The sequence below is a fragment of the Aquarana catesbeiana genome, linkage group LG03 (assembly GCF_042186555.1).
Source record: "Aquarana catesbeiana isolate 2022-GZ linkage group LG03, ASM4218655v1, whole genome shotgun sequence".
Lineage (NCBI taxonomy): Eukaryota > Metazoa > Chordata > Amphibia > Anura > Ranidae > Aquarana > Aquarana catesbeiana.
The window spans coordinates 578,727,902-578,753,280 of NC_133326.1; the positions used below are offsets into that span (position 1 = coordinate 578,727,902).

The 25,379-nt window shown below is 43.4% G+C and overlaps 1 protein-coding gene across 4 annotated transcripts in view; it reads left to right on the top strand.

Moving 5' to 3' along the window:
* The window catches only part of PACSIN2 (protein kinase C and casein kinase substrate in neurons 2), a 211,761-nt gene extending 190,160 nt beyond the window's left edge, over positions 1-21,601 (top strand). For 3 of the 4 annotated variants that reach the window (XM_073621962.1, XM_073621965.1, XM_073621963.1), the window contains 4 exons: positions 1,742-1,863; positions 4,695-4,802; positions 15,286-15,476; positions 17,556-21,601. In XM_073621962.1, coding sequence (XP_073478063.1) covers positions 1,742-1,863; positions 4,695-4,802; positions 15,286-15,476; positions 17,556-17,668 — 534 coding nt within the window. In that variant the 3' untranslated portion in view covers positions 17,669-21,601. The remainder of the gene's footprint in view (positions 1-1,741; positions 1,864-4,694; positions 4,803-15,285; positions 15,477-17,555) is intronic. The other variant, XM_073621964.1, reaches the window with a different exon arrangement.
* Positions 21,602-25,379: the final 3,778 nt, after the last annotated feature.

Consider the following 25,379-nt stretch of genomic DNA (forward strand, 5'->3'; position numbering starts at 1 on the left):
TGTACATCCTCTGTTAGCAGCCCTTCTAGAACAGGCCTGTGTATAATCCAACAAAGCCCAGAATTTTCTAGCAGTGTGCTGAGCCTTCACACAATCCAGCTCTGACGTCACTCTGATCCCCCAGCAATGCAGAGAACTGGACAGGACGCAGTCGCCACCCTACTCTGCGATGACAGATCACAGTCTAACTGTGGCTTGTCATAGATGAACTTGAGTAATAGGGTGTTCACTGTAACAGACCCATTCTACTAAATCATTTAACCTATTGCTTCATAGACCTGCAAAATGAGAAAAAAAACTGTATTAATAATAAAGTTCAATGCATAATAAATGTTTTTGATTCTCCCTTTTTGTTGCTAATAATTCTCCTCCTGTGTTTTCTTGCTTTTGCTTTACAAAAGGATGAAGTAAGTAAAGCGTACATAGTAAAAATTTCAATGTTTAGTTGCCTTGCTATAAAAGACAAATGATCGGTTTTTATTGGTCATGATACAGTTGGTTTTGGCACCTGGATCTTGGGGTTCAACAGCTGCAGATTCCTAGCTCTAGCCTAATTTGCACCCACAGTGGTCACTCTGAACAAATACAGCTCTGCAGGTTCACCCTTACCATCCTTATTTTTAAACACCTGCAGCTACCTGGTTGGGACCCAGTGCAACCCCTTGACATTTTCCAGAACTTCTGCTTTCTAAAACAAGTGATGGGTGCTACTTTGAAAGGGAGTTGGATCAGTATTAGGCTGGCAGACGCAACCTTCTCCCTCTTCCACTAAGTGCACCAGTGGCCTCTTGCTTTAGTATAGGAGGGGCATAGGGGTGGGGGACCACATTTAAATCCCAACTGAACTTTCAGTTTTAAATATGCTGTGTACATCCCAGGTGCAACAAATCAAAAGGTGTTTGTTGTCTTACAGTTTGCTTTTTTTTTTTTTTTTCTCTAAAGCAGCCACAGCCTGGGTGGAGAAGTCTGTCCCCTGCCAGCAGCTGCTGAGAAGGACCTTTGTGTCTGTGTGGAAGAAGTGTTCCCTCTACAGAGGCCCAACACATTGGTCCTATAGCTCTTCAATCATCAAAGCTCATGATCCCCACTGATTGGAGAGCTGTGACTCAGCAAAAGAAGGGGGAACGGATTTAGACCTCTGCAAAGAGCCTACTGCTTCCCCATAGGGTCTTTATGTCATGCTAGCAAGGGACAGACTTTTCTACGCCAGCTGTGGCTGATTTTAAAAGAAAAATTATTACTTTACACTCTGGTTTGATTCACCTGGAATGTATTCAGCTGATTTTTATTTGAGCTTTATGTATTTAGACAGTAAACTGAAAATTTACCTTTTTATTTTTTCCTGTTCACTGGGTTTTTATATTGTCATGTTGGAGTGCTTCTTTATGCCGGTTTAATAATAAAAGCACAAAAAACATCCAAAAAGGCATAATGGGTTTCACTGTCTTGTTGTCATGGCAACCTCATGATGCACTATTGCAGTTTCCTCACTTTAAGTGATGTTTACCATGCCTTCTGGGTTTATTTTATACATCCCTTTAAGGCTGTTTCATACTCCTCTGTATTTGCTTAATGTTGCATGTTTTTTTATTGTTGTATACAATGTGGTATGCTTTCAAAAAATGGCTTATTTTTCCCATTGTTTTGCTGATTCCCCTTGTTTATTCTCTGGTGCCACCTTGTGGTTAAATGTTGTTATTGCACAGTTCCACCTTACTAGGATTTATGTAACCTCTTGCAGGAGTGGTCTGCTGACTTAAACCGCACTCTGAGTAGAAGAGAAAAGAAGAAGCCAGGAGAAGGGGTGACCCTAACTGGAATCAGCCAAGCTGGGGAGCAGTCTGTCCAGAATAAACACAGCAGGTAAAGACGTGTGACATCAAGTTTGTCTGATAAGGGAAAACTTTCACAGGCTGGCGTGGTTATCAGTTGTAAGTCTGCCTATTTGAATAATTTGAACTTTCTACCTAAAGCCATTTAAATTATGTTAATCATATCACCTGGAATCAAGTGATGCATCCATTTTTTTTATTTATGTGTATGAGCATAGTTAGCAGTGCAGTTGGCTAGCAGTAGGTACTGCAGTTTATTTTTTATTTTAGATGAAGCGGTACGATCAGTGATGCAGGTCTCTGCTCAAAATCATAAACAAAGGTGTGGGGAAGGCATTCATTCAAAGGAGTCTCAATCCTGGAGTCCTGCTTCAGCCTGAAGTGAAAACATACTTTGGGGGAGATTTACCAACACTAAAGCACTTGGGATCTGGTGAAGCTGTGCATGGTAACCAATCCACTTCTAACTTCAGATTGCTCAATTAAGCTTTTGCATTAAAACCTGGAGGCTGATTGGTTTCTTGTAGAGCAGCACCAGATTTTGCAAGCTTCAGTTTTAGTAAATCCCCCCTATTAGAGTGATAGTGGCAATAGAGAAGCAATGCTTCAGTCAAGAGTGCTCATAGTGGAGATGTCATTCTCTGCACATTTGATGCCATACAAGGTTTTTTTTTTTTCCCCAACTCCCATCCCTTGGTAGTAAACACTGCACTCCCCTTCCCCTTGATGACTGCTGTGGGAAGGCAAGGCAGTTTATACAGCTGTCCCTTGTGAGCTTAATCAATATGTAGCCTTAACCCCTTAACAGTATTTTTTCTCTTTTGCCAACTGTGCCCCATTTGGGAGACAGCTGGAAGTGAGATGAAATCTGTCAGAAGTGAGGTGAAACCTTATAGCTGTTGGATTTGCCCTCTATTCCCCATCTGGGGACAACTCAGATTTTTGGATCTCCCATTACTTTTTGACCGAATTGCAGCAGTGGTCACTAGGCCATTTTGAGAGGGTGAATCTCTAGTGTGGAACTAAACACTAGTTTAGTGTGTCCCCCCCCCCCCCCCAACGCTGGAAAGTAACACTAGCACATAAATTTAAGACCCTGCATCACTCATATCTGGAGTGGGCTCAAAAATACAGTGGGAGCGATACGATCTAGCATAGAGAAAAAAATTGATTTAAAAGTATAATATAGTGATCTGGCCATGTGTTATACCTGAGGAGAGGTAACCTTTGTTTACACATCAGAACATTTGAAAATATTTTTGCCTGCAGTTCTGCTTTTAAAATGGGGGGATGATGTCTTTGCACCAACTATGTGATAGTGTTTGGGCCTGGCTCTTTAGGGCCAAGCCCTGTCACATAAGGGATGTTATGTGCTCCCCCTTACCTTGAAACACCACTTCATTACTAAGGGCTCTAGTTGTGTGGGAAGGGAGCTTGGCTGGGAGAGTACACATGTCTTTGGACCATGTGCAGACATTGTCACTTTGCCTTTAATATGCAGTGACCTTGTCTCTCTAATGTTGACTAGAACATTAGGGAAAGGGAGGGCAGAATAATAGGTGTCCAATAAGAGCTGTAATAAAAGGAGTGCTGCATGCGCTAGTTTTGGGTCATGTGACTAGCAGCAGCTATGCATTGCAGGTGCTGACATCTGCTGAGCTTTCATTGAAGGTTCTGCTGATTTCAGTGCCCCACTGCTCAAGGACACTCGACTCAGTACTGCAGCACCTGCTTGTTCCAACTTTGTCATCTGTTTAATGACTTTGCTATCCCTAACCTGGATAATATTTTAAAGTGGATCTAACTCTGCAGTTTAGATTCCATAGTTACACTATAGCTAGTGGCATACCAGGCGAGGTGAGAAGAACTTTATCCATTATTGTCACAACTGCTCTTTGAGAAGCTCCGCTTTCTCATATTTAGCCCATATTTATAGAATCATTAACTTCTATCCATACCCCAGAACAGGGCACAATCTGTCCCCACTTCATACAGCTGGTTGGGGTGCTAGCAAAATAATCTTCCAGTACATTTTGGATTGTGACTAGATACCAGAACTCCTGCAAGAAATACATAAAAGGCACAGAGGGTACATAGACAATACATGCTGGCAATGTCCTTGCTGAGATTTGAACCCCCAGTACCTGAGCACTGCAAGGCCACAGTACCAACCAGAATATTTTATCACATCATTTAAAAAAATACAGATAAAAGCATCTCCACTTCAGGATCTGGTACATTTCTTCTTAAAGTGTATGTCTGGGCAAAATAAAGAAATACATTCAGTTTTTCTCTGCAATACATGCACATTTATATATGCTGCCTATTAAAAATTGCTGCAAGTACAGAGAAATACCTAATGATCCTGCCAGAAATCCAGGAGGTTCCCAAATTCTGGTTGTGAACGGACCACTTTGCCAGTGCAGTATTGAAATCCCAAGCAGTTGTCAGCCCTAACCATTTCTCCCTTGTTGGACAACTGGACACCTACCCCTCATGTTATGAATTGAGGGGGTGTTCCATAGTTCAACAGAAGAAAACTGTGCAGGGCTGACAACCTCTTGAGATTACAGTGCCTCAGAGGCACTGTGTTAGCCCAGATAGGAAGTTGGAAGCTTACTGAATTTCTGGTAGATTAACAGGTATTTTTCTGTACTTTGAAGCATTTTTAAACCGATAAAATGGAAACCGGATTTAAATGGATGAAGTATGTATTGAAAGCATGTACTAAATATGACTTGTTTTTTCTTTTGCCCAGACATGCACTTTAAATAAATAATTTTTCGGTTGTGTTCTTATAAGTTTCTTAGTTCAATATCTTTGGTTTGAGTTTGATGTGCCTGCTCTCTTCTTCCCGGTCAGCCATCTTAGCGTGCAGTCAGTACAGTCTACACAGTCGAGTAGCAATCCATTTGAAGAAGAGGAGGAGACGAACAGTATCATTGAGAAGGAGGACAGTAAAACTAAAAAGTTGGTGACCCCACATTTCCTTTTTGATCTCCTTTTAGCTTCCTGTCTTTGCACTGGTTTGTCACTATGGGGTGTGCGAAGCCTGAACAAAACACAGCGCATGACACCTGCATTCCATCCAGTTGTCTACTCATTAACAAGTGTTTTTTCCCTTCTTTTTCCAGCACAGGACACTAACACTACTTTCTCTCATTATCAGTTAACTCTGCTAATTAACCGCATCCTGGCTGGTGGGAACGACTGAGTCTTTCTAGATCACCAGCAATCCCCTCCAAAGATCTGTGTTCTGTGCTTATTTCTGGGGATGCTGGAGACCTAGCACTTTTTTTTCTTCTTTTTTTTTTTTCTTTTTTTCCTCCTAAAAATGCCTGTTTAACAGCTTTTTCCATGTTAACGTTTGTTTTTATATTGATTTACTTTGGCATAGCAAAAGAAATTCAGCTTGGCAGGATCAAATCCATTTCTAGTGGACCATTGTGCTTTCCGGAAGCCATTATGCCTGCTGATGGACCCCAAGTGTAAAATAAAAATATCAAATGCTGTCGAAGAAATCTAGAATGTTGGTTTTGCAAGACTTTGTCCATGTTACTAATCGGAGAGGTCAGGTTTATGCTGAAAAAGTCTTTAAAGCCCAATTGAACTTTCAGTTTACAGTATGCAATTGTACAATTTTCAGTTTACAATAATTGTATAGTATGCAGCGCCACCCCTGAGGGAGCCGCTGGTGAAAACAGGTTCTCTGATCTTTGCCACACACTTCTCAAGCCCCCTTCCTACTGGCAAACCTGCTTTGTTTATTCCATTTAGACAGGAGATTGAACACACACACACAAATATTTCAACACTGAAATAAGTGACCTTATTGATTATTGGCAAAGTGGTCATCTAACAAATGCAAACCAAGCCTGTTACCATTACCTGATTTAACACTCTGGATGAGCGATAGTGGCTACAGAAAAAGTGGTACACACAATGTACACACAATGTATACGTAATAATGTGGTAGCCCAAATCAGCAGAAGCAACACAACCTGAGTACCTGGCAGGCAATGAGATGTTTTTTGTGAAAGAAAAGGACTATGTTGCCTGTGTGATCCTATTGTGCCTGTGCTAGGCCCAGACTGGCTTAAGGGGTCTTACTCCAAATAGAACAGCATAAACAGCCTAGGAAGGGGTATGGAAAACTGAACAAGAGGTGCAGTCTCTGAGAGGGATCCTCACTGGCTAACACTGGGGCCCAGTAGACAACCGTTGGTGCGCATAAGATAGTGGTAGTCTCCTGCAGGCAATAAAATTGCAGCATTGCCTTTGACTGTGCAGTGCATATCTCGTTCGCTAGGGGAAAACTTTATGGACTGTGTTGGAACTATATCCTAAGGTGGCAATATAGGGAAAAGAGTGAAGAGCCACAGCCATACAGGTCTGATTGTGCAGGAGAGAGGAATATGGATAGATGTCCTGCTCTCAGCTATGTGTCAGGTGTAAGGTAGGTAGCCAGTGGCTGCAAGTGCTGATCACTGTGTTCTGGTGAGGGGGAAGTCCCCCTGTCAGAACACGATAGCTCAGCGGGGAGATCGCTGCATTAACATCGGATGGGTTAGTACACTTCCCGTGTGTACCCAGCATAAGTTTAGGCTGGTACCTTCAGGTGATTGGACATCGCAAAGCATTGAAGGCCATACTCCCTGGACATCCCCCTATAATTATATTTACTCTGGGTCCTCAGTTTAATGCTAATAAGGCGATTGACCTCTTCACCCTTTATGGAGAAATCACTCTTAGTTTAACTGTATTTTTATCTTTTTTTGTGTTCTTCAATTAAGCTAATTATAGTCTTCTAAAACCACAATAGAAGCGGTGCAACCTCTAAAACCTTGAGAATTGTACCCGGTCCCCACAACATAGAGGCAGCCTGTAATATTGCTTCTGGCACCTGATTCTGCTTTGGCGCTCACCTTAGCGTTTGGTGCACCATATGTAGTCTGCAGCAAGGTGCTACACGGGTCCAGGGCTGTGGTCCACCCTGGATTCTGCTTTGGCTGTCACCTTGGCGTTTGGTGCACCATATCTAGTCAGCAGCAAGGTGCTACACAGGTCTAGGGCTGTGGTCCACCCCTATGAAATCCAAGGTTCCAAAGGGGTTGACTCTGGGGGTATGCCCACTGTGACGGGTGAAGCATATACCCTGTATAGGGACCAGTGACATGGACAGGTAAGACAGGGTGACCCTGTATGTTTGATCCTAAAAGTCAACCACTCAGTTTATTCTCAGGTGCAAGACTAGGTGTTAAATCTCACCACTGATTGCACACTGCACCTTGCTACAGGATTTTACCTATTTTGCTGCTGGATAGTTTTGGTTGCTGCAAGACATGCATCCTGTCATAGGCCCACAAAACATTAAAAAAAGAGTGACTATGCTTCCCTTGCACTGGAGCAGGACCATATTTTAACACCGGTTTCTGCATTCGATTCTAGCTCTATCTCAGGAATGCAACAAAAAGCCTACCTGACTAAAGCAGATTTTTCTGCAACTGTGTCACAATTTCTCGGACAACTAACGGCTTTAATACCGCCATCGCTGCTCAAGGCTCAAACGCCAGGCTCCTTCTCCTGTTCCCCTTTCTGTAGCTGAATCAGGTGCCCTAGAAGAGGCAGACATAGAAGGAAATAAAAAGAACCCAGAAACTGTCAGAGCAAGCCACAGCAGAGTTCTTACCCCCATGCTCCTATACACCAGATGTTACAGCTTTATGCAGTATGCTTGTCAATGTTGATGTGCTCACTTCTGCTGTGCCCAAAAGCCTCAGCCTTGCCGCACTTGATTCCCCGCCATCTCGCCATACCCTTTTGGTTATAAAGAAACCCAATAAATCTCAGAAGACATTCCACAAGCATGAACAAATAGAATGGGCAATCTGTGATGATTGAGTTAATCCAGAAAAGGTTTTCATCCCTCCGAGAATCATTGCCTAGCTCTATCCCATTGAAAAATAATTCACAAAAAAGTAGTCCATTCCAGTAGCAGTCCCTGCAATCTCCACCCTAAACAAACCTCTATGCCTTCATTCAAAGATTCTGCTGACAGAAGTGTTCTCTTTACTCTTGCAGGCCCAGCTCTGCAACCATCTATTGATGCAGTTTGTTTGCCAGACCACAGTTTAAATGGACTAGGGCCATGAACAACCAGCAATTAATCCTGTATTCCAGGCCTGTGCTTTAACTGAGCAATTACCATCTGGCTTGCTTTTTTGTGTTAATTCTTTACAACAGGGCTCTCGAAAGTACGGCCCACGGGCCACATCTGGCATGCCAGGACATTTTTTCGGCCCGCAGCAGAGTCGCCAGACTCCCTGCAGGGACGGACTCTGCACGGATTGCTGTGCTTGCTCTGCAAACTGACAGGCAGTGAGGGGGTGTGCAGCGCAAGTCCTGCAACCCAAGAAACTTAACAAAGCCCAAGTTATTTTAGTGCAGACCTGCTGCACTTGCCGGCTCCCACCCCGCAGTTACGTTCAGTGTCTTTTTACTGCTGTAATTTCATATACAGCGTGCCTGGACGGAAGCTGGGAAGTGCAGTAAGTCTGTACTAAAGCCAGCCCTTCAGAGGAGCACTGCATCGGTAATAGACACAGGGGAAATAGAAGGCGGTGCAGGGGGGCTGATGGGGAAAGAAATGTGCTGGGAGGAACTCTGATGGGGGACTGAAATGGAGGACATATATGTACGGGGGGGCTCTGAAGGGGACCCGAGTGTGTGGGGGGGCTCTGAAGGGGACCCGAGTGTGTGGGGGGGCTCTGAAGGGGACCCGAGTGTGTGGGGGGGCTCTGAAGGGGACCCGAGTGTGCGGGGGGGCTCTGAAGGGGACCCGAGTGTGCGGGGGGGCTCTGAAGGGGACCCGAGTGTGCGGGGGGGCTCTGAAGGGGACCCGAGTGTGCGGGGGGGGGCTCTGAAGGGGACCCGAGTGTGCGGGGGGGGGCTCTGAAGGGGACCCGAGTGTGCGGGGGGGGCTCTGAAGGGGACCCGAGTGTGCGGGGGGGCTCTGAAGGGGACCCGAGTGTGCGGGGGGGCTCTGAAGGGGACCCGAGTGTGCGGGGGGGCTCTGAAGGGGACCCGAGTGTGCGGGGGGGCTCTGAAGGGGACCCGAGTGTGCGGGGGGGCTCTGAAGGGGACCCGAGTGTGCGGGGGGGCTCTGAAGGGGACCCGAGTGTGGGGGTTGACTCTGCTGGGGGACACGAGTGTGGGGGATGACTCTGCTGGGGGACACGAGTGTGGGGGATGACTCTGCTGGGGGACACGAGTGTGGGGGATGACTTTGCTGGGGGACACGAGTGGGGGGGTTGACTCTGCTGGGGGACACGAGTGTGGGCAGTGTGGACTCTGCTGGGGGACACGAGTGTGGGCAGTGTGGACTCTGCTGGGGGACACGAGTGTGGGCAGTGTGGACTCTGCTGGGGGACACGAGTGTGGGCAGTGTGGACTCTGCTGGGGGACACGAGTGTGGGCAGTGTGGACTCTGCTGGGGGACACGAGTGTGGGCAGTGTGGACTCTGCTGGGGGACACAAATGAGGGGGCTCTTATGGAGACACAAATGGGCAGGAGGGGTTTTAATGGGTGTGGAGTGGTGGCTCTGAGTTAGAGCTGCACGATTAATCGTTAAAGAATCAGATTGCAATTCAACAAACCCCCCCCCGCGCGCGATCTTAAAGCGGTTGTATCCTCCTCTTGCACATTTTTACCTTCAGATAAGCCTATAATAAGGCTTAACTGTAGGTAAAATGAATATCTCCTAAACCTGTATGGTTTAGGAGATATTCACCTTGCATGCAACCGCTGACGTCAGCAGCGCATGCGCTCTATAGGTCCGGAGGATGCTGCCGTAAAATCAGAGCTCCTTGCTGGAACGGGGAACTCGGTGCTTGCGCGGGAGTGACGTCATTGTGGCTCCGGCCACTCACAGCGGTGACCGGGAGGCGGTGAGGGTGCTTCGTTCTAAGATAAGTATTTCATAATGAACTAGTATGCGTCGCACACTACCTCATTATGCCTTACAGGTTTTTTGGGTTTTTTTTTTTACAGTTGTCAGCTGTGAGCAGCGACAACCGTCAAAAAAAAAAAAAAAGACAGACTGCCAAGAATATGACAATATCACTTAGACGGTGATGAGGAGAAATATTGTAACTTCCTGCTTTTGGATCAAAGGAATAAACTTCGGTCTGTAAATGAGGTCAGTTTAACCACTTAAAGACTAAATCTTTTTCTGACATTTATTATTTACAAGTTAAAATCCAGTATTTTTTGCTAGAAAATTACTTAGAACCCCCAAATGTTAGATATAGAGAGAGAGAGAGAGAGAGAGATGGATATATATATATAGAGAGAGAGAGATGGATATATATATAGAGAGAGAGAGATGGATATAGATATATATATATATATATATATATATATATATATATATATATAGAGAGAGAGAGAGAGAGAGAGATGGATATATATATATATATAGAGAGAGAGAGATATATATGGATATATATACCGTATTTATCGGCGTATAACACGCACTTTTTTCCCCTTAAAATCAGGGGAAAGTCGCAGGTGCGTGTTATACGCCGATCCCGAGCTGTCACATTTTCAAAATCGCGGACCGCGATTTGAAAATGGCGCCGCCGGAGCCGAAGTACACAGAGCCGGTCCTCGGCTCTTTCCGGCGGCTCTCGTTTACTTTCGGCTCCACTCGTAGTCCCGAGCGGAGCTATCCGAACCTACTCGGATAGCTCCGCTCGGGACTACGAGTGGAGCCGAAAGTAAACGAGAGCCGCCGGAAAGAGCCGAGGACCGGCTCTGTGTACTTCGGCGGCGCCATTTTCAATCCGCGGACCGCGATTTTGAAGCCCTGGAAGCAGGGACAGGGGATCCCAGGCTGCACTGGGGCAAGGCTGCACTGACAAGGCTGCACTGAAGGGCATTTAAATGTAAGTTTTTTTCCCTTCAACTTCCCTCCTAAAAGTTTTTTTTCCTTAAAATTCCCTCCTAAATTGGGGTGCGTGTTTTACGCCGGTGCGTGTTATACGCCGATAAATACGGTATATATATATATATAGAGGGATATATATATATTTAGCAGAGACTCTAGAGAATAAAATGGCGGTTGTTTTAATATTTTGTCACGCTGTATTTGCGCAGCAGTCTTTCAAACACAATTTTTTTGGGAAAAGACACTTTACTGAAATAATAGAAAACTAAACAGTAAAGTTAGCCCAATGTTTGTGTATAATATGATAAATGTTATGCCGTCAGAGTCGTGATCTTTATTCTAAGCAAAAAAATTGTGATTCTCATTTTGGCCAGAATCGTGCAGCTCTACTCTGAGGGGACACAAGTGTGTGGTAGGGGTTCTGATTGGAGACAAATGTGCGGGGGGGTGGCTGTGGCGGGACTCAAATGTGCAAGGGGGTGTTAATGACACACACGTGCAGGGAGAGTTTGATGAGGACACAATTGTGTGGGGAGAATCTGATAGGGACACAGATGTATGGGGAGACTCTGATGGGGTCACAGATGTATGGGAGACTCTGATGGGGACACAGATGTATGGGAGACTCTGATGGGGACACAGATGTATGGGAGACTCTGATGGGGACACAGATGTATGGGAGACTCTGATGGGGACACAGATGTATGGGGAGGCTCTGATGGGGACACAGATGTATGGGGAGGCTCTGATGGGGACACAGATGTATGGGGAGGCTCTGATGGGGACACAGATGTATGGGGAGGCTCTGATGGGGACACAGATGTATGGGGAGGCTCTGATGGGGACACAGATGTATGGGGAGGCTCTGATGGAGACACAGATGTATGGGGAGGCTCTGATGGGGACACAGATGTATGGGGAGGCTCTGATGGGGACACAGATGTATGGGGAGGCTCTGATGGGGACACATGTATGGGGAGGCTCTGATGGGGACACAGATGTATGGGGAGGCTCTGATGGGGACACAGATGTATGGGGAGGCTCTGATGGGGACACAGATGTATGGGGAGGCTCCGATGGGGACACAGATGTATGGGGAGGCTCCGATGGGGACACAGATGTATGGGGAGGCTCCGATGGGGACACAGATGTATGGGGAGGCTCCGATGGGGACACAGATGTATGGGGAGGCTCCGATGGGGACACAGATGTATGGGGAGGCTCCGATGGGGACACAGATGTATGGGGAGGCTCCGATGGGGACACAGATGTATGGGGAGGCTCCGATGGGGACACAGATGTATGGGGAGGCTCCGATGGGGACACAGATGTATGGGGAGGCTCCGATGGGGACACAGATGTATGGGGAGGCTCCGATGGGGACACAGATGTATGGGGAGGCTCCGATGGGGACACAGATGTATGGGGAGGCTCCGATGGGGACACAGATGTATGGGGAGGCTCCGATGGGGACACAGATGTATGGGGAGGCTCCGATGGGGACACAGATGTATGGGGAGGCTCCGATGGGGACACAGATGTATGGGGAGGCTCCGATGGGGACACAGATGTATGGGGAGGCTCCGATGGGGACACAGATGTATGGGGAGGCTCCGATGGGGACACAGATGTATGGGGAGGCTCCGATGGGGACACAGATGTATGGGGAGGCTCCGATGGGGACACAGATGTATGGGGAGGCTCCGATGGGGACACAGATGTATGGGGAGGCTCCGATGGGGACACAGATGTATGGGGAGGCTCCGATGGGGACACAGATGTATGGGGAGGCTCCGATGGGGACACAGATGTATGGGGAGGCTCCGATGGGGACACAGATGTATGGGGAGGCTCCGATGGGGACACAGATGGGCAGGGAGGCTCTGATGGGGAGAAAAATACGCAGGGTGTCTATGATGGGGACACAAATGTATGGGGAGATTCTGATGGGAACGTAAATGTGCAGGGCGACTTTGACAGAAACACAGGTGTAAGGCCTTATACACACTAAATGTTTGGCCCTGGTGCACGAAGCTCCAGCATTTAGTTGCGGGCAGAGGATAGAGGTGCACCATCCAGCCTTGCTGATAGCAGCCTTTCAAATTCTATTCCATGACTGAGGATTCATTTATAAATAACTATTTTTTATTTTATTTTTGGCCCGTGAATATCCGTAAAATATATGACATGGCCTTTGAAGTAAAAAGTTTGGAGACCCCTTCTCTTGAACAAGTTATGACACAGATCCCCAGAATGGGTCTGATTTCTATTCGCATGCGCACTTAAGTAACCCATAAAGATGCATCACACATATGCCCTTTGAAAGAGGATCTCTTTTGTGAGGCACTTGACAAATTAATCGAAAATGTAACTAGAGGAAAGGCCTTTCTTCCATAGTGGAAGGCTCCAAAGCCCCCCTCCTCAGTGGCTTCCATCTCCTAAAAACCCAGATCACCTCAACTCTCGACCCATTCTTCTACTTCTGAGCCTTTCTTTCAGCACAAGACTTGGAACTTAGAATCCACCTTCCCCCAAGCCTTCTTCCCAATGAAGGTGAACCCCCACTCCAATGAGTAAGGGGACGTCGGTCACAGTTTGCCTAGCTTTAGGTCACAGATTTTCCAGACCTGTGGTTTCAGAGAGGTACAAAACTTCTTCCCAACTCAAGCTGAAATTTACATTCTCGAATGAGTCGTATCTGCATGGTCAGATCATTCCCTACCAAGTTTCACTTGGAGTCTGAAGACAAACCGTTCCTATTATGCTGTTACACAAGTGCCATGGGGTGAACCTTGTATAACCTTGTAACACATTGTATATAAAATACAGCAATATAAACCGTGAAACCACATCTATATAAAAAAGCATACACTTGAAAACAGCATTAAAATAAAATTGATCTAAAACCATTATTGGTTTACTTAATGTGACAACTATATAATAAACTGTCAAGCGACAGCCCATGGTCAACTACGGATGGTCAGTAGCCAGCAAAACAGGCTCCCGACGATGTAATTACTGTGCAGCCAGTCACAGTGCCACATGATCTGAAGCACCTCCTAGTCAAATCAATAGGCTACAAAATTGCACGGCAGGAGAACACACAGCAATGCATTCCTGTGCGATTCAGGTGTTTGGCTTTCAGGGTTAACAATGCTATCCTGTTTAGTATGTCTAACTAAAGCATTATTTTTAGTGTTTTCCCTTCATGTAGACAGCTTTAAAGTGGCTGTCAACCCCATTCATAAAATCTGACCTGGACACATCTATCTGTAGTGTTTACTTATTCCCCCCCACCCACCCCCCAAAGCTTTAAGTGCCGTGTCTTTCTGCTGCTCCATTCCTCTGTTATTAGCATGATAACTTCTGAAAAGTTCTCAGACACAGGAGATAACAGTAGCTGGAAATTTGTGTTGGTGAGGTAACTTAGAGATAGATAAGCAGAGAGCTTGTCTATTCACAGTACAGCTCTGCATGCAACTTTGTTCCTCTGCCTATGTGGAGGGGGGGGGTGCCTTTGCTCCAATCAGCTCTCACACAGTGTATGTCCAGACTCCACACCCACACCTATGTCCTGCTGAAACCGGAAGAAAGAGTTTTAACACAATGTGCACTTTCCAAAGAATATATAAAGCCAAAGACAGCAGATATGCATGTAAAACGTATGTAGGGAGATTTGTTTCATCTCTGATCTCTGTGTATCATCTGAGGCTGTTCACTTTACTGGGTATAGGAGAGGATTTGAGACCTCTTTAAGTGGAAAGGATTTGTTGTCACTGTATCTGCATAAATAACATTTAAAGTGGTTGTAAACCCTTACACATACCCAGTGAAGTGACTAGCCTCAGGTGATACAGAGATGAACCCAATCCTCCTACATAAGTTGTACCTGTTTATCTTCATATTTTCTTCTCTACAGCTGTTCAAAACCCATAATTTATACAGCTTGTCTAAACTTTTAGAAAGCAGGGGACAGGGAGCTAAGGTTACATTCCGTAGAGCTTGGTGAGAGCTGATTAGAGGGAAGGGACACACCCTCCTGCACACAGGGACAGAGGTGAGGCTTTCAACCAGAGGCTGTGTGCTGGAGCTCCCTCCCTTATCCCCTTTTTTACCTGTTGGTGTCATGAAAACTTGTCAGATGTGACTTCTTTTTTTTTTTATTGGTTGATCTAGATTAAGTTCTGTCTTTTTTTCAACCTATGTAACTCCTGCAGATAGCATAGGAACAAGGCAACAGACAGAAATGCCACTTGGTGCTCTGGATTGAGACCAGTACACACTCTGGAGCCATATAACTTGATGTTTTATGTCAGAGATTTACAACCTCTTAAAATAACAAACTTGTTGTTTTATTCACAGTTGTAAGGTAGCAGAGCTCATGTTGATCTGGCTGCAGAATACAGTATGTTGTGGTCTTGTGCACTGCTTCTACAGACTGTAGTGTTGCTTCTCCCTTCAGCTTCATGGAATACTTCCTTACCAATTCATTTCTTGTGTTCTAGTGTTAGCAGCTATGAGAAGACTTACCCCACCGAATGGTCTGATGATGAATCTAATAATCCCTTCACCAGCAGTGATGCCAACGGAGACAGTAACCCATTTGATGAGGAAACGCCAGGCACAGTGGAGGTCCGAGTCCGGGCACTTTATGACTATGAAGGTCAGGAGACAGATGAGCTAAGCTTTAAAGCCGGTAAGTAAATTATTAGGAACATTTTAGAACCCTAAACATCCCTCTGGCTTGCCGTTTGAGATGGACATAACTGAGGATGCAGCCTACTTCTCCACTAGACTAATGACCTAGAGAATGCAGCCTGTTCATTTTTTAAAAACCAGTGACATTCCTGAGAATGTAGCCTATCCATTCACTAGAGACAAGCGACATAACTTACAGCCCCAATTCCCAAAAAGTTGAGAGCTGTGTAAAATTTACATAAAAACAGAATGCAATGATTTGCAAATCTCACAAACCCATATTTTATTCACAATAGAAAATAGAAAACATAAAATGTTTAATTTTGAAATTGGCAGCACTACGTCTAAAAAAGTTGACAGGACAACAAAAAGCTGGCAAAGCACAACGCCAATTTGCAAAAAAGTTGGGACAGGGCCATTTTAACACTGTGTAGCATCCCTTCTTCTTTTAACAATATTCTGTAAATCTCTGGGAACTGAGGAGACGAGTTTCTGGAGTTTTGGGAGAGGAATGTTGTCCTATTATGCCTGAGCATGTGTTTCTCTAAAACCTAGATATATCTTTCAGCATTGATGGTGCCTTTCCAGATGTGGAAGCTGCTCAGAGATGCAGGATTTTGAACTGAGCACTGATCAGCCAGAAGGTCCCTCTCCCCATGGTTGCCAAAAATGTCAATTTTTGATTTGTCTGACCACAGAACAGTTTTCCACTTTGCAACAGACCATTTTAAATGAGCTTTGGCCCGAGAATATGGTGGTGGTTCCGGATCTTGTTCAGATATGGCTTCTTGTTTGCTTGATAGAACTTTACGTTGCATTTTCGGATGGTACAGTGAATTGTGTTCACGGACGCAGTGATTTTTGGAAGTATTGCTGAGGCAATGCAGTGATGTCTCTCATATTATCATGCCTGTTTTTAATGCAGTGCAGTCCAAGGGCCCGAAGATCACGGGCATCAAATACTGCATTTCGGCCTTGTCCCTTGTGCACAGAGATTTCTCCAGATTCACTGAATCTCTTGATGATATGTACTGAATGGGATGATATATTTAATGTCTTTGCAATTTTATGTTGAAGAACATTATTCTGAAATTGTTCAACAATTTATAGATGCAGATTTTCAGAGATTGGTGAACCTCTGCCCATTTTTACTTCTGGGACACTGACTCTTATAGATGCCCATAGGCGTGCGCAGGGGGTGTGCGCAGGCACATCCTAATAACTATGTGCGGTACCAATTCCCCCTACTGCCTGGGGTTTCCCCACCTTATTGGACCCCACCCCATAGTGCTGCTGGCTTCCTTTTCTCTCCTCTCCCCCCGGCTGCTGCAGGGTATGTTTCAGGATGGAGGGCGGGGGAAGGGGCTACTAAATATGTAACTTACCAGCCCTTTCCTTTTCTAAATGAACACAGTGAGTACACACGCTCACTGTGTCCATTCTTAACTGAAGCCTAGTACAATGTGTTTACTATGCTTCCGTTTGTGAATAACCAGGAAGTACTCCGCACAGAGCACTTCCCGTTCATTCACTGTCCCATGCAACTGATACTGCAGAGAAAGACATGTGCTTCTGAGTTTTGGGGTGCACACCCTAATGCAATAAGCTGCGCACACCTATGTAGATGCCCTTCTTATACCCAATCGTGTTACTGACCTGTTCCCAATTAATCTAATTGGTTGCTCTTTCTTGTTGTTACCTCTTACTTTGCCATCTTTTTGTTGCCCCGTCTCAAGTTTTTTGAGGTGTGTTTCTGCCATCAATTTTCAAAATCGCCTTTTTTCTTTTAATAAGTTTTCTATGTTTAAACATTTGATGTTTTCTACTGTGAATAAAATGTGTTTATGAGATTTGTAAATCATTGCATTCTATGTAAATTTTACACAGCGTCCCAACTTTTTTTGGAATTTGGGTTGTAGAATACAGCCTATTCAGTCACTGGAGACCTGTGACATCTCTGAGAATGCAAACTATCCATTGAATAGAGAAAAGTGACATCAAACTGAGAATGCAGCCTTTCCATTTTCTAGAGACCAATGACCTCAGTAATGACACCTTTGCCTTTTCTCCCTTACAGGTGAGGAATTGACGAAAATCGAAGACGAGGACGAACAGGGTTGGTGCAAAGGTCGTCTGGATGGTGGACAAGTGGGCTTGTACCCTGCAAACTATGTGGAGTCAGTGCAGTGACATTGAAGCCCCTTCCCCTCCCCGCCTCTAGCGTGCACCTAGTTCTCGTAGTAACCTGTAATCTGTTCACTGGGAGTTCAATGCAACATAACCTGTATATAATATTATATAAGGAAGATACGGTTGACTCTATAAATGAATTCACCTACATTCAGTAGAGCTGGGAATCTTGATGTTTTTGATTTTTAACTTTTTTTTTCCCCTCCCATTTTTCAAAGCCAAGGCACTGTTACTTTGACAGTATCGGTCTTTTGTTTTGAAAAGGGCCCATTGCAATTAAGTGCAAAATCTGTACATCAAGGAAGCAACAGTCCTGCTTGTTTCTTGCTGTATTTTTTTTTTCTGATTTAACTTTATTTTTATTGGTCGCTGTTGTGAGCAGTGCCTTGCATTGATCCTGCTCGTTCACTTCTTAGTATGATTTGTTGGAAGTGACCTTTTCTGTAATGTGGATTATATATTTTTTTAAGCGTTGCAGTTCTGTAATTTTTTTTTTCTTGTTTTTATGAATTTTTTTGTCTTATTTAATGGTGGGCGAAACGGTTTTTGTTTTTTTTGTTTTTTTTTTTGTTTTTTTTTTTTCTGCGGAAGGGCGGAGGTTTAGATGCTCCATTTTGCATTCTAAAGTATACCTTTTTTGTGCTCGGTTTTATGTTTTAAGGCAGCCATGTGACTCCTTTAGTTGGCAGCCCAGCCTTAGGTAATAGCAAGGATAGTGTTTGTATTTATCTAAAGTCTGTTACAGGAAATTGTGGCAGACCTTAAAATCCTAATGCTGGGTTTTTCGTCATTAAGGGCGTTATTTATTATTTTTTGTTTGTTTTTTTTTTTTTGTTTTTCCCCAGTTAAGCAGCCACAGTGGCTTTTGTATGTAGAATTCTAAAGTTGCCCTTTTTAGCGTTTCATTTTTTCCAATTTGTGTTCTGTTATTGTTTCAGCATATTCATGTTTCAAAATAAAATCCTGATTTGATTATTTCTGGTCCTTTTAAATGACGTCTGCAGGTGAAACGTTCCCTAGTTATATTCCAGAGTTGTTATTTAAAGTGTATATAAAGACTTTTTTTTTTTTTTGGAAAAGAGTGGAGAAGGGTTAAATCCTCTGTCTGGTTTATATTGCTCTCTATGTTTCCACTGGAGTAAGAAAGTGATGGGAAATCCAAAATTTAAGAATTGTCACCAGAGCAACAAGTGAGGGAAAATTCTTAAAATTGACACAACAAAATGTCAACTATCTGAGATGGAAATACATTCTCTTAAGGGAGACTGCTTCCAATTTCTGGTGTGTCTCCTCCTATACAGGAAAGGAAGGGAAGTGAAATCTTCTCAGATGTACAGAGGCAGCATAATATAACCTGGTAAGGGTTTAAGCCCCTCCCTACTCTATGCAAAGATTGAAAAAAGTTCTGACTTTACATACACTTTAATAATTTTTCAGACACATTTGACAGAATAAAAGAACAAGCTCTGTCGGGGTCAGATGGAGGACCGTTTCCAAAATGTCCCTCCTAATAGCTGATATCCAGCAGCTGGTAGGTTTCCAAAAAGAAGACAGCTTGGGTTGTGGAATATGCAGCCTGATTACTTCTTTAAGCTGCTACTTGCTCCTTAACGGATACCTTTTTTTCTTCAAGTAGGTCAGTAATACTGACTGGATAGGAAAGATTTACACAGTAACTAAAAACAAAAAGTACTTTAATATTCAGTGTATTTTTATTTTGTTTAACAGTCATTAATAGGTCTGTAGATCATCCACTCAAATTTCAGGTGACTTCCCTGTTGGTCTAAAGCAAAAGTATTATGAAATTCCTAGGGCTAACAGAGAAATTTAAATATTTTAATCTAAGCTTCTAATGCTGGGAAAGGGCTTTGGTGTATTTTTTTTGTTCCACCTTCCGTAGACTTTATGCAGAAAAGTAAAAAAAAAAAATAAAATTAAACTTTAAAGTTGTTCTAGTTTTACAAATGTTGAATTAACAAGCTACATATGTGTCAAGACTTTCTTCATGTCGTCATCTACTGTACAAGTACCCAAACGCTGTGTTTAGAGTAATGTGCGTTTGTGTGTCTATGGATAAACAAAATTATAACTATTTATTCCTCTATATCTAGATATATTGACAATTTTTTGACTAATTTCGAAGAGAATCCTTTAAAAAGCGCATGTTGTCTTGTGAATTTCATGACAGACTATGCCTGGAGACTGTTATCGATCCTAGATCTTCGATCCTTCCTAGTTTTTTGCTGTATCATAGTCTTAAGTATTCTGTGATTCTAAAAAAAAAATAATAGTAATAAACGACAAAAAAAAGTGTTGTGACATGTAGTTTTGGAAATTTGGTGAGATGTACTAAATAAGCTTTTGTTTTGGGGGTTCCATGTAGCTAAACACTGTATAGTCTTCCACAGCGCCTACACAGAAAGTATTCGGGAAGGCTCGTCTTATAAAGCAGAATTATTTTTCCTGATGTGGTCAGAAAAACATCACCCTATGAACTGGTACATGGGCTATGTACCATCGCTCTCAATGTAATACAGTGGATTCTTGGTGACCAGGCTGGATCTCTGCTCTGTATTTTAAAGCCCAGCTGAACTTTAAGTTTAAGGGCTGGTGTCAATGGGATTTGGGCTTATGTCAATTGCATTATTTGGAGATGCTTTTAAAATCAGTCGGAATTCATTTAAAAATGCATGTGACCTGCAGGTTGACCTGTTTCTTACCTGCATTTGACCAGCTTCTAAGTTTGCATTTCATAGACTAGGAATTGAAAACCCTTTTGATGAGAATCCAAAGCCTGTCGACACAGACCCTAAGCTAAATACATATTAGGTGCTTTGTAACAAATGTGTGCAAAATCTTAGTTTTCATTTAGAGTGTAAAAATTTGTCCCCTGCCATGAGGCTGCAGAATTAAGGGCCCTTGCTCGCTCTCTGGAAGCAGTGGCTTCTCTTTAGACATCTGGCACACCCTTAATAAACAACTAGAGTTCTCCAATAAGTAGGGAGCATGAGCTTTACAGATTTGTGGAGCTTATGGATCTGACACAAGGGGGATGTTGAAACACTGCAGAGAGACCACTGCTTTTACACGGAGAGGGCAGTGATGGTCCTTTTCTGCAAAATGTTGGCAGGGACTGGCTTTTCTACTTGGGCTGTGGCCTGAGACTTTGCACACCTTTTCATTTTGGTACACTTTAAATGTATTTAGCTGATTTAAACGTAAAGTACAGTTGGGATTTAACAGGTCTGGTCTTAATCCTTAAAAAAAGAAAAAAAGCCAGTTCACTCAAAATGTATATTTTATTTTTGGGTGAAGGCTTGTGTTTTGAGTTATCCAAGAGTTTCTAATACATCTTAGGGGGAGTTCCAGCTTCAAGATCCACTAGCTGCTGATCCAAGCTCTTGCTCCATGCACCTCAGCAGCAGTCATTTTCTCTCACTGCATTGAGAGGAGTCCAAATTCTCTATCCACTAACTGCAAACATCAAACAGGGACACTAAGGCCTTCCTTTAATGTCTGACGGGTAGGCCAAGCTAGAAACTCTGACCCAAATATCTGCTGGGTTTCCTGTTAAGTATAAAATTTATGGTTAATTCTTAGCGTTGCGTAAACTGACCCTTTTAAATCCTGGCCTCTCTTTAGAGCAGAGTGCTTTGAGAAGAAATGAGTGATCTGACCGAAGATGCTCAGAAACACCACACATGCAGAATGAGAGAAGTCTCCTGATATAATGATGTATTTTTGTCTATAGCAAAATGTTTCTATTTGCATTCAATGGAAAAGCTGTTGTTGAGGAAAGTCTTTACTGCATACTATAGCACAAGTAACTGTACACAAAGCTGATTGTGGTAGATCGGGTAAGTTGTGCCACACAAGGAACATTTTGGCTGTAATCTTATTAAAGGAATACAAATATATTTTATTCAAATTCTTCCAGTGTGTGTCTGTCGTTATTTAGCCTGCTGTTTCTTTGTGTTGCGTATTCCTGTGTGTGAGATATATGCACTGTATATACATTTGTATTTTTTTTTTTTTTTTTGAGTGATTTCAGATGGAAAGGTAAATCGGGATCTCAACATAAATCACATCCTTACAGCAGACTTTAAGGACAGGAACACATAGGTACAGTGGATAAAAAAGTCTACACACCCCTGTTTAAAATGTCAGGTTTTTGTGATATAAAATGTGACCTATAAACTGTACAACTCAGTTGTAAAACAAACTGAAATCTTTTGGGGGGGGGGGGGGGAGTAAAAATAAAAAACGAAAATAATGTGGTTGCAGAAGTGTGCACGCTTTCTTAAAATTGGATGTAGCTGTGTTCAGAATTAAGCAATCACATTCAAACTCATGTTAAATAGGAGTCAGTACACACCTCCCGCCATCTAAAGTGCCTCTGATTAACCCCCAAAAAAGTTCAGCTGTTCTAGTAGGTCTTTCCTGACATTTTCTTAGTCGTATCCTACAGCATAAGCCATGGTCCGCAGAGCGCTTCCAAATCATCAGAGGGATCTCATTGTTAAAAGGTATCAGTCAGGAGAAGGGTACAGTACAAAAGAATTTCCAAGGCATTTGATATACCATGGAACACAGTGAAGACAGTCATCAAGTGGAGAAAATATGGCACAACAGTGACATTGCCAAGAACTGGATGTCCCTCCAAAATTGATAACAAGTTGAGAAGAAAACTGGTTTAGGGAGGCTGCCAAGAGACCTACAGCAACATTAAAGGAGCTGCAGAAATAGCTGGCAAGTACTGGCTGTGTGGTACATGTGACAACAATCTCCCGTATTCTTCATATGCCTGGGCTGTGGTAGAGTGGCAAGATGGAAGCCTTTTCTTATGAAGAAAAACATCCAAGCCCTGCTAAATTTTGCAAAAAACACATCTGAAGTCTCCCAAAAGCATGTGGGAAAATGTGTTCTGGTCTGATGAAACCAAGGTTGAACTCTTTTGCCCACACTGCACATCACCAAAAGAACACCATGCCCACAGTGAAGCATGGTGGTGGCAGCATCATGCTTTGGGGTGACCTTCGTCAAGGTAGAAAGCGAGGAATCCCTTGGAGTTGGGACTTTGAAGGCACTCAATAATGAACTATTGAGTGCCTTCAAAGTCCTACCCCCAGGGGATTCCTCGCTTTCTAGCTATTTGGGGATGTGGCACGTTAGGGGAAATATAATTGCCACTACCCTTCCATTTAGTCAAGGTAGAGGGAATTCGGAAAAGTTCCAAATACCAGTTAATAGTGGCACAAAACCTTCAGGCTTCTGTTAGAAAGCTGAACATGAAGAGGAACTTCATCTTTCAGCATGACAACGACCCAAAGCATACATCCAAATCATCAAAGGAATGGCTTCACCAGAAGAAAATGAAAGTTTTGGAATGCCCTTGCAATCTGACAGATTTGAAGTGTTTTTGCAAAGAAGAGTGGGCAAATATTGCCATGTCAAGATGTGCCATGCTGATAGACTCCGACTTGTACCCAAAAAGACTGAGTGCTGTAATAAAATCTATTGGTGCTTCAACAAAGTATTAGTTTAAGGGTTTGCACACTTATGCAACTATATTTTATTTTTACTTCCCTCCACCTAAAACATTTCAGTTTGTTACGTAGATGCACAGAAAGGCCCAAAATTTAAGGACCCCTTTAGATGTTCCAGGGGCATAAATTACACATCTAATTTCCTGACTGCCTATCACATTTTTGGAGGCCATGGAGTGCCAGGACAGCGGAAACGCCCGCAAAATTACATTTTAGAAAGAAAACACTGCAAGGTATTTTATGAAAGGCACAGCGAGTCTTTTGAAGATATCAATTTTTGCCACAAGTATTTGGAAAATGCAGGAAAGAAAAATTTTTTTTTTTCTTTTCTTTTTTTTACACAAAGTTGTCAATGAAGATATTTCTAACACACATAATAGGTATACATAGAAGTATGCCCCAAAACGCATTCTGCTACTTCTTCCAAGTGCGGCAATACCACATGTGTTTTACTTTTTCACAGCCTAACCACGTAGCCCCAAAATCCAAGGGGCACCTTCAAGCTTTCCGTGGCATAAATCATGTGTCTTATTTCCTGACTACCTATTTTTTGAAAACCCTGGAGCACCAGGACAGTGGACATTCCCACAAAATGACCACATTTTAGAGAGTAAGCATTCAAAGGTAATTTTTAAAAGGCATGAGTCTTCTGAAGACTTTTTTTTGTCACAATTTTTGTAAAATGCAGAAAGAAAATGAAAATAAACTTTATACAAAGTTGTTAATTGAATAAGATATTTTTCACACACCGCAATGGCATACTTTATTACGACCCAAAACACAATTTTACTACTTGTCCCGAGTATGGTGATGCCACATGTGGGAGACTTTTTCACTGTCTGGACTGATTATATGCTGGATGTTATATCTTGTGTATCACACAAATTAACGAATTGTGTCAAAACCAATGTACTGTAAAGCCAAGCAAGCCTAGCCTACTGGTACATGGCTGTCCCCAAGAATGCTGTGTTCATTGGCTAGGAAGTACCTCAGCAAAGAACACAAGCTTTCCTGTGGTTACAGGAGTGCAGTTGTCTGCAGGGAATGGCTGAGACTGGTGTCTCGCTGGAACAGTCAGTGGAATGTGCAGATAGGTCCACTGAAGCAGCAGGCAGAGACATGGGGGTTGATTTACTAAGCCTGGAGAGTGCAAAATCTGGTGCAGCTCTGCATAGAAACCAATCGGCTTCCAGGTTTTATTGCCAAAGCTTAATTGAACAAGTTGAAGTTGAAAGCTGATTGGCTACCATGCACAGCTGCACCATATTCTGAGTGCTCCAGTTTTAGTGAATCAACCCCATGGTCTGAAAATAGGCAAAAGATCTGTCCAACCAGCAGGCAGAAATGTGGTCAATAAACAGGCCATGATTAGTGCTGGCGGCAGGCAGAGGCAACACTGCACTGGTGTGATGGTGATCGTGATCAATGCCTCTGGATTCACCAATCTGGTGCCAGGGGAACTTTTGTAGCAGCGATCAGGAACACTGTTGCTGACTTACACTGATCTGGGGACTAGACATGTGAAGAACAGAAAAATTTGTTTACTTTTGGATAGATTTATTATGTTACTAATTAATTTTGTTTCCTTGATTTGTTTCAGAATTCATTTAGTTTAGTTTTTTTTTAATTTTGTAATGAATTCCAAATTTTTGGAACGATTTTGAATGTAGATCGGTCGAAAACCGAACAACCTATTTTAATTCTGTGTGAAGAATAGCTGGTTGTTAAAGGAGCATCCCATGAAGCCGGCTTCCGCATCCTTCACAACCGAGGAATCCTCACTCATCAGCTGTCAGCAGGCTTCCCCACTGACAGCTGAAATGTAAACAAAAGAGTGCCGGCAATAAAAAATTCTGAAAAAAATGTGTTGGGTCCCCCCCAAATCCATAACAGGTTCTTCGTGTCTGGTATGGATTTTAATGGGAACCCCATGACAACAAAAAAAAGCTGTGGGGCTTCCGCCGCCTGACGTTTTTTAAATAACTAAGGGGCAGAGTCACCCGATGATATCGGGTGATCCCACCTTCTTGTGACATCACTGACTCAGCATGCCCCTGTTGATGAAATCACAAGAAGGTTGGGTCACCTGGTGATGTCACCAGGTGGCCCTGCTCCTTAGTTATTTATGAAATGGCAGACGGCGGAAACCTTTGACAAGATCTGAG